This window comes from Nicotiana attenuata, unplaced genomic scaffold (assembly GCF_001879085.1).
Source record: "Nicotiana attenuata strain UT unplaced genomic scaffold, NIATTr2, whole genome shotgun sequence".
NCBI lineage: Eukaryota > Viridiplantae > Streptophyta > Magnoliopsida > Solanales > Solanaceae > Nicotiana > Nicotiana attenuata.
In genome coordinates, this window is record NW_017670877.1 from 232,667 (window position 1) to 241,860 (window position 9,194).

A 9,194-nucleotide genomic window follows, 5' to 3' on the forward strand; every position below is an offset into this window, starting at 1 on the left:
CCAAATTGCTATTCTGTGATTTTCTCAAAACCCTAAAACCCAAATGAATAACCGGGTAAATAGTTTGGATCGCATGGGTAAGAGTATAAATATTTTGGGCATGGGCATTAAAGGGTAAATAGTTTGAATTTAATGGGTATAAAGTGAGATTTCCTCGTATAATTTTGGGCTTTTGAATAAAGCAAGGGTAGGCCCATTACAGTTGGCGGCAAAGACCCCTTCAATTGGGCGTTAAACCCATCATTTCATTTTCACCTAATTCGCACCCACAGGAGCTAAAACCCTTGGTCATTTCAGCTTTTAATCGTCAGTTTTTCCGGAGCTCGGCAGCCGTCGAGCAATCATGGTAAAACGGCGTCGCGAAGAAACCGAACCTGAGACGATGTACAACACGGTTTTCGTGGATACCAACCTTGATACCCACTTGGCTTTAATTGTCTCCGACTCCGATTATGTCTCTGATCTCAAAGGTAGTTATTATTTATACTGGCATCTGTTTTATACATTTTGCACCCACTGAATTTATGTTGGGTGTTGCTCTGGCAAGAAGGTAAATGTTGGTTAATTCTGTATGAGATTAAATGACTAAAAAAAAAAATTTACACAATCAGGTCCCTTATTAGGTAATTAGGTAAATCTCTTGATAAATATTAATTGGTAATATGGTAAAATGGTAATTGGCCTTGTTATCACAGGTAAAATACATTGACAATGTAAAATTGGCCTTGTTATCACAGGTAAAATACATTGATAATGTAAAAAATCTTTAAATTGTCATGTGTATATAACTTAAATTCATTTATTGTTCAGAGTATAAAATTTTGCTTTGCTAGTTCTAGTTTGCTTATAATTGATATTTAAATTCTTGATCAACGAATGATTAAGTTACTAAAAAGTTCAATTGCCTGATATGCACTTCTGTGTTATGGTTATGCAGAAAAGATTGTATTTGAACATTTAAGGTGCTTTCCTGAGAAGAGGGAGTTGAAGATTTCTTCTGTGAAGGTTTGTTTCTAATCCTCCAACTCACTATTTTTTCTTGTGTATATTCTTGTATCGTAATGATGATTTTAATTATTTCTATTTCCTAACAGGTGAAACGGAAAGGACATTATTATCACCTGCCTGATAGTATGCTTGTCGCTAGTGTTTTTGAGGGTATCAAAAAGGGTTGGTTTCTTTCTGTTGATGCTTCTAGCTGTGACCAAGGCTTACTTCGCATCACATATCCGCAAACTGGAGCTGACTATCTTCTCCCTAGTGATTCATTCAAAGCAATGGCTAAACAGAAGGTTTTTGGTACTAATGTACCTGACCCGGCTCACGGAAACTTGGCATCAAGCTCCATCGTGAAACATAAGGACGTCGCCAAGGCTGTTGGTGAATTCAAGAGTGTGAAGCCCATGGATGAATCACAGCAACTTTCTCCTAGAGCTGGTCCTGTGGCAAAGAAGCGTAAAATGAAGCATACAGAAGATATAGTCAACCACCCGGTAACAGATACCCACGCTTCAAAGCATGGTGTAGGTAATGATGATTTTGATTATAAGATTGTTGGAAATGATACTACTTCGACAAATTGTGATGAAGAACAATGGGTGACTATAAACATGAAACTGAAAGATGCCAGTGCTGAACCTTTAAGAAACCAACCTTCTGATCCCAGTAAGATATCAAAATTGGGAAATAAGAAATGTAGGATGGGTGGGGCAAGTGCTGAAATCTCTGGTGTGCAGGATGAGCAATGTGGAAATAGGAACAATGATACACTTGACGAAACATCTGAGTCTGGGACCATTGAAAATGAAGTGAAAAAATTGGGTAGCAAGGAAAGCAGTCCAGGTCCCACCGAGTTCAATCATAGGGATGTCTTGATGGTCGCAATTCCAGAGAACTCCACAGCACTTAGACCAATGAAGTCAGCTTTAGCAGAAGCATTGAGAGACCAATCTGTGGGAACAGATACAGCCCATAAGAAGAGCAAAAAGAAGAAGGGAAAGGACTCATCCATGTGCCATGATGAAGTTGCCTGTATGGTTCTGAGTTCCGATGAAAAACTTGAGGGGAATAGGAGGTTTGAGCAAACTGAAGGAGTTGAAATGAAGATCTCTGACAAGTTGACTGATGTTGACTCTTCTATTCATGTTACTCAATCTGGACTCCAAGAAACATCTCCAGTTAAAAATCATACTTCAAACAAAGAGTGGCCAGCACCAGTCAGCAAGGAGTTCTATGAAATGAATTCAGTTGGCCGACCTATGTGTGAATCTGTTCTCTCAGGAGATAATGAACCAAGAACTGATGGTGCTAATACAACTGGAGAACAAGAGGAGCTGACATCGAACTGTGATTTTGAAATGCAGATGAGTGAGACGTTGGGCGATGCAAGTACCAAGGATCCAGTGTCTTCCTTCCTTTTGGCACATTCGCAAGGAGCAGCAGAGAATAGAATTGGGAGGAAGAAAAGCAAGGCCAAGAAGTCAACTCGTCGTCATGAGTTAGATATGAAAAATATTGTTGAGGCTTCTAAAACTAATAGTGCATCTGAGCAAGATATAGTCCGCCATGATGGTTCTGGTGATGCAACTACAAAGGCTGGTGGAAGTATTGTGCCAAAAACTGATATAAACGAAATAGGGAAAAGAGGCAAGTTGTCAGTTACTCAAGGTGCTGAGACCTCCCTTCCTTCAGATAACAACAAAGCAACTGGGGCAACTGAAGAACAATTTCTCTCAGCTGAAAAGTCATTGGATGACAAGGGGAACATTGAATCTGGAAATGCAAGCAGCACGAAGCGGAAGAAAAAGAGTCGCAGGCAATCTGCTAAAAAGATTCCTGATCAATTAGATGGAGAGGATGACAGTAGGGTGAACTGCCCCTCTTTAGTTGCAGGAAATGGACCTATAGCTGGTCCTGTAACTGAGCAGAGTAAGAAAGTTGAAATTTCGTCTGATGCTGGAAAGCTGCAGATTAGTCTAGATACAGAGGTGAAAGGGTCGTCTCATAACAAGGATCTCATGCAAGTTCAATCTGCAACATGCAAATCTTCAGATCATGCCAAAGCAGAAATGACCATTAAAGAAGTGGAAACTGTCTCTGCAGCTCCATCTGATGTGAAGGTTGCTGAAGGACATGAAAACTCTGGTCGAAGTAAGAAAAAGAAGGCAAAAAGGAAGGAGGTTGCCACCAGTAATATTGATGTTTCATGTGCCCCTTCGGCAATGCATGATCCTCCTGCTAATAATTTCTTTCAAGGGTCTAATCAAGATAAAGATGCATTGCCCGCCACCGAAAGTAAGGGAGCTTCAGAACAAGAGTCAAAGATTGCCTATGCTGCAGGTTCTCATCAACACGTTGAGAAGACAACTCTCATTGAGGCAGAGCTTCTTCCTGTTGAGGAGAAGGAAAATGAGGTTGAGCATTTGCTGCTTAACCAAACTGGTAAAAATCAGGAGACTGTAAGCCTTGTAGAAAGGAAACTGAAAACCAAAACCAAAACCAAAAAGAGCCTAAGTTCTAAGAAGAGCAAATCCGATTTGGCTATTCAAGACCAGGAAGTCAGTCACAAAGAATTAGCAGCTTCAAATGATAACCCGATAGACGTGAGCCCTCTGCCAGAGCCAATGGAGATAATTGAGTCAGGTAAAAATAGTAATGTTGATCAGTTGGATATTACCAAGTTCGAAAATCAGAGAAATCCCGGTACTGATTCCAATTCAAAGAGTTCTGGGAAGGAGCTAAGGGATGCTAACTCTTTTCGTGTGTCATCTCATCCTTTAGCCAAGGGTAAGTTAGAGGAGACTCACGAGCCTGAAATTAATACTGATAAAAGCGAGAGTATAAACTTCAAGAAATATTTTATTCCTGGTCAACAACAGGGTGAAGTTGCATCAAAGAAACCAACGAAATCAAACAGAAACATAAAAGCTGGCAGAAAATCGAAGAAGGATGGAGTGATTTCTGGGAGCACTTCGGAAGATATTTTGAACTCAAGAACTGAGGTGACAGTTCCAAGTCACTTAAGTGTTCAGGGAGGTAAAACTCTTGAAGACACTGGAAAGCTTGCAACTTTTGATGCTCCTGCTTCCGAAAAGGATTGTAAAGAACCTATGGACGAATCTATGTCCAGCTCAAGCTCAAGAGGTTCTGATAGATTCCCCGAGAACAGAAGACAGCAAACAGGTTCAGAAATCCAAAGTTTGGCTACCAAAAATACAAAAATGAGAACTGGAGACCTCGAGGATTGTACACCAAAGAGAGGAGTGCTTCCTACATCAGGGCCTAAATTTGGGGATAGTAGATCGAGAAGGTCTGGCAGTAAGGGGGGTGGAAATTCTGATTCTGCGACTGAGACTCCATCTGATTATTCATCCTCTTCTGGCTACTCAGTTGAAGGAAGTGAAATAAGTCAGGCTTCTACTCCAAATGGTAATTGCAAATTTAATCTGCTAAAATTTCCTTGCATGTCTAGACAGTCAAATATGTTCTTATTCCATTGACATCCACAAAAATTTGAGTCCTTTTACTCAAAAAAAGCCAAGTGACTCATGTTAGGGTGATAAACAATCTGTAAGGCTTGGTATAATATCATATCAAACCAATTGAAAATTTTGCTAAACAGAAGGCCAGGTAACATAAGCACTGAGCTCTGTGGCTGCCATTCTTCTGATTTCCAAACAACACCGAATCAACTCCCACCCTATCCTCCTCCCCTGACAGGCTAGCCGCTAGGATTTAAAGGAAAACGTGAAGTTCTTCATTTCTACTTTATGGGCGTACTCATTCCTATGGTAATATAGAGGACTCCTTATTTTGCTGATGGATAAAAAATCAATGCAACATATATCTCAAGTACATTCTCCAGTTGGCCATATAGAGAAGGACTCCTTATTTTGCTGATGGATAAAAAATCAATGCAACATATATCTCAAATACATTCTATAATTTCTTGTTCTCCATTCTTCATTCCGTTTATAAGCTAATTTCTACTTCCCTATGTTGACTTGATAGGAGCTAATGTTGCAAAACACGAAGATGCTGGTGCAAAGCGTAAGGTCAAATCAAAGCAAGTGTGAGATCTCTTAATTTTTTTCTTAAAGCCCTTAGTTAAACATGGTTCATTTTTAAATGTGCATCGATGTTTAAATCAGCACTAAGGAGGTGCTATGTTTGCATCCAAAATATTACAAGTGAAAAACTGAGAAAAGTTACCAGATTGCCTATACAAGAGATTCTATGAACTTGGAAAACGTTTCAGCATCATTTACCCATTCTAATCTACACTAAAAAGATATCGACATAATACCTTTAGATTTGACATTCAAAATTGACTACTTTTCATCGTCAAAAAATCTTCTATTCCTTTCTCTACAAATTCACCTCCATGTGCAAGCTGGGATTGTGTCCGTACTTTCTTTAGTTACACATGGTTCTTTCTAATGGTAGATTATGGCTTATGAATGGTAAAATTCTTTATCCTACTCTTTGTTCTGAATTTTGCTCTTAACCACTAGGCAGTAGCTTGATCTGGTGGTAAATTCTGCCTGTATGTGTTGCCGTAAAATATTATGTTAAATTATTGTACTTGATAAATTTTTTCTTTGCTCAAAAGCTATTATCTCTTTCATTCCTCTACTTTGTGACTGTGTAACTTGTGCACAACAGTTAAATGAGTGTCTGATTGGTAAAGGCTGTTAATGACAGGTGGAATGTTATACTCTTAGTCTTATAAGATGGGATGGGAATATTTGCATGTCAGAAACTCTGGTGTTAGAGCAAATGATTTAGCACAGATGGAATAGACAATGAGTTTGTCTAAGTTATCCATGTATATTTTTTTATTTATTTATGAAATTCCTGGTGCTTATGATCACTGTATATTCCAACAGCTTTTTAGGTCAGGACATAACCATAGATATGATCCTGAGAAGCTCTAGCCGTTTCAAGAAGGCTAAGGTTATAGCTGCTCAAAGTCAAGATGAAGAAAGTCAGCCTGTTGATGTTGTCCCTGATAGTCTAGCAGACGCTTGGAACCAGTAACTCCCATCTCCTTGGTTGCAGGTGAACTGAACCCAAACCCAAATTTTGGTACAAAATCAAGCCGTCCATAGCACCCTCCTCCCTCTTTAATCGTCTGTCACCTTGGGCTTTCCGAAGCAACAAGAAAAAGAAAAACAAGGGGAAAAGTGTTATTTTTTGCCTGTACGTACTTATGTATTATCATTAATTAAAGGTTAATCAGGTTTACATTGTACACCGATTTATATCCATGCACATGACGTGATTTTGGTTCTCTGGTATTGGAATTTTGTCTGATATTGATTACGTTGTGTCTGTGTAATTCATTCAATAGTTGAAACCTAAAGAAAGATACCTTTGCTGTGGTTGACGAAATTTATTATTAGAAGAAACTTACTGGTTTGATTAATCCAGATTCGAGTGATATGAGCCATTTAAGGGGATTAGAAAAGTGAAGAAAAAGAAAAAAGTCAGAAACTAATTTGAGTGCTTAGCCAGCATTCATGGCCGAAAGTGATATTGACAATTAAAAATAAAGAAATCTTGTGCCCGTCGTTGACGCATCATGCTTTGATTGAAAAAATGAGTAATTTATTCTATGTTCAGCTGTCATCGTTCCACTTCCGTTGGACATTTATAGCCCGTTTGGCCAAGCTTCTAAAATCATTATTTTGGGAAGTGCTTTTCTCAAAAGTACTTTTAAAAAAAGTGTTTTTGGTGAGAAGTTGTTTGTGTTTGGCTAATTAATTAGAAAAATCACTTTTGAGCAGTAATTAGTGTTTGCCAAGCTTTTGAAAACTACTTCTAGGTGTATTTTTCTCAAAAGTACTTATCAGAAAAGTGCTTTTGGAGAGAAACTACTTTTTTCTGCTTCTCCTCAAAAGCATTTTTTTCCCTTCCAAAAGCTTGGCCAAATACACCAAATTTTTTGCCACAATTTTTGGCCAAAAATGCTTTTGACAAAAAAAAAAAAAAACACTTTTGGCTAAAAAAAAAAAGCTTGGCCAAACAGGCTATAAGTATTAGTTAGCTACCTTTCTTTTTTTCAAAAGCGTACAACAAATGAATTTCATTTCTGATAGAATACTTTTTTATGGTAGTCTTTTCTTTTGAATTTAACTATATCAATTTTGTTGTTGTTTCTTCATATTACATTCCTAACCTCTACGAGCTTTGCTTATTTTACCACTGAAAAATGTAAGAAATGCTAAAGAACGTATAAAAGAGAAGCATTACAATAAATTGACAACTAATATAAAACTATTGAATATGTCAGTAAAAAATGTAAGAAATGTGAAAGAACCCATAAAAGAGAAGCATTACAATAAACTGACAATTAACATAAAACTATTGAAAATGTCAGTGTAAAATATAAGAAACATTTAATGCTATAACTAATGTTAATCTGCTTGGAACTGAGCCCTAGTTAATTTTAATTTGCTTGGAATTGAGACCTAGTTATATTGCAGATTTCTGATTTTAGGTAATTCTATTACTAAAATATTTAGATTTAAAAGATAAAAAAAGAACTCTCACCATTTCAGTTTGTAGTGAGGGAAAATGTCTTTGGATTGGAGCTATTACCAATGACAAAAATAAAAAATAAGAATGAAGTTCTTTTGTATTATTTTTCTTTGTATAAAAAAAATAAAAATAGAAGTAATAATGATAAAGGCACATAGCAATAACCAAAAAGTCAGCCACAGACAGAGAAAAGGATACCCAACTTGTTCTTCAAAGAATAAAAGTTATATTGTCCTACAACTACTAACTAAAGTCCAAAAAGAATTTAATGTCCAGCATTACTCCAACCTGGAAAAAAAGAAAAAGAAAAAATAAAAAATATCCGAACCGGTTCGATCAACTCTTTTTCCTGAAAACAACTTCGGTATCCAAACCGAATCCATCAACGGTTCGAGTATGAACCAACTCGGACCGCTTAAACAGTTTCTTCAACGGCTCAACACTATACAAATCGTTCGCCGAATACTTATCCGACCGCTTAGATAACGCCACGTGCAAAACACAAACTCCGCCGGCCTTCAACGTCCGTTCGATCTCCGACACGAATTTCTCCGGATAAAGCGCGTGGTCAAAAACATTAGAAAATTCCAAATCAAACGTCTCATCTTCAAACGGCTGATTATGAAAATCGCCCTTCACTACCAACGGCGGGTACGGTACAAGATCCATTCCGATCGAATCGGATACTCCGACCCGCTTCAGCGCTTCAACTTCCTGACCCATTCGGGCACCAATGCAGAGCACTTTCGATGAAGCTGAAAGAAGGCTCCTAGTTTTAAGCTGGCCGAAGAATTTTGAGAAAACTTGAATTTTCCTGTCCCAGTCACGGGTTGTCCATATTTTTCGTAGTTTCGGATTGAGGGTCTTGTTGAGCTGTTTCTTGATGTAGGAATCGTAGGTAGCGTATCCGGGTCGAATTTTGAGATCCGAATCGGAGTTTGATGTTGTGGTGGTGGTGGTGGTGGTTGTGGAGATGAGGGCGGAGAAAGAATTCCGATGAGAGAGAAAAAGGAGGAGAGGTATTGATATGAGGATACCGAAAAAGATGCATTTGGATATTGTGAAAGATGATTTTAATACAATTTCTTTCATCTTTACATACAATATAATTTATATACAAGAGAAATGAAAAGCTGTACTGTTCAAAACTTTCCGGCGAATTCAGGGCATGGGAGGGAAATAGTTAAGAAGAAAATGGGGAGAGAAGAAGAGAAAAGGATAGGAGAAAGCATGCATGCGTCAATGGGAGCGGTGCTTCTTGTTGTTTAGCTTGCTTTATAGTGAGTATGTCTTTTTGGTGGTATATATTACTACATATTATTCTCCCTCTGCCATATAATTAAGGCGATAATAGCAATGTGTGCACACTAAAAATGACATAAAAATTATTTTATTGTTTATTCAACTTAAGATGTATTAGTAAAACCGGCTTACAATTTTATACGATCACGATGATACCTTTTTTTTTTACAACATTTAGATAAGATATACTCCCCAGTTTCAATTTATGTGAACCTTTCTGATTCAGCAGAGAGTTTAACAAAAAATAATATTTTTGGAATTTGTGGTTCTAAACAAATCAAAAAAGAGTCTAGCGTATTTGTGTGGTTATACAAGTTTCTGTAAAATTGGAAGTTTAAGTTAAATTATTT

General features: G+C 37.6%; 2 protein-coding genes across 3 annotated transcripts; one reads left to right on the forward strand and one right to left on the reverse strand.

Annotated features, from left to right (window-relative positions):
• The first annotated feature begins 257 nt into the window (after nucleotides 1-257).
• Nucleotides 258-6,324, forward strand: LOC109244135. 2 transcript variants are annotated; one of them, XR_002070672.1, is made up of 6 exons: nucleotides 258-470; nucleotides 938-1,005; nucleotides 1,095-4,428; nucleotides 5,011-5,071; nucleotides 5,704-5,808; nucleotides 5,889-5,977. XR_002070672.1 is itself a non-coding variant. In XM_019411172.1 (5 exons), exons 1-5 carry the CDS (start codon nucleotides 344-346, stop codon nucleotides 6,037-6,039), a joined length of 3,741 nt encoding a protein of 1,246 aa, XP_019266717.1. In that variant the 5' UTR covers nucleotides 258-343; the 3' UTR covers nucleotides 6,040-6,324. The 2 variants fall into 2 exon arrangements, 1 of the variants encoding a protein (XP_019266717.1); XM_019411172.1 differs by lacking the exon at nucleotides 5,704-5,808 and having other exon boundaries at nucleotides 5,889-6,324.
• A 1,297-nt stretch (nucleotides 6,325-7,621) lies between these two features.
• LOC109244136 lies at nucleotides 7,622-8,839 on the reverse strand. Its single transcript, XM_019411173.1, has one exon. It carries the CDS (start codon nucleotides 8,632-8,634, stop codon nucleotides 7,879-7,881), a length of 756 nt encoding a protein of 251 aa, XP_019266718.1. The 5' UTR covers nucleotides 8,635-8,839; the 3' UTR covers nucleotides 7,622-7,878.
• Nucleotides 8,840-9,194: the final 355 nt, after the last annotated feature.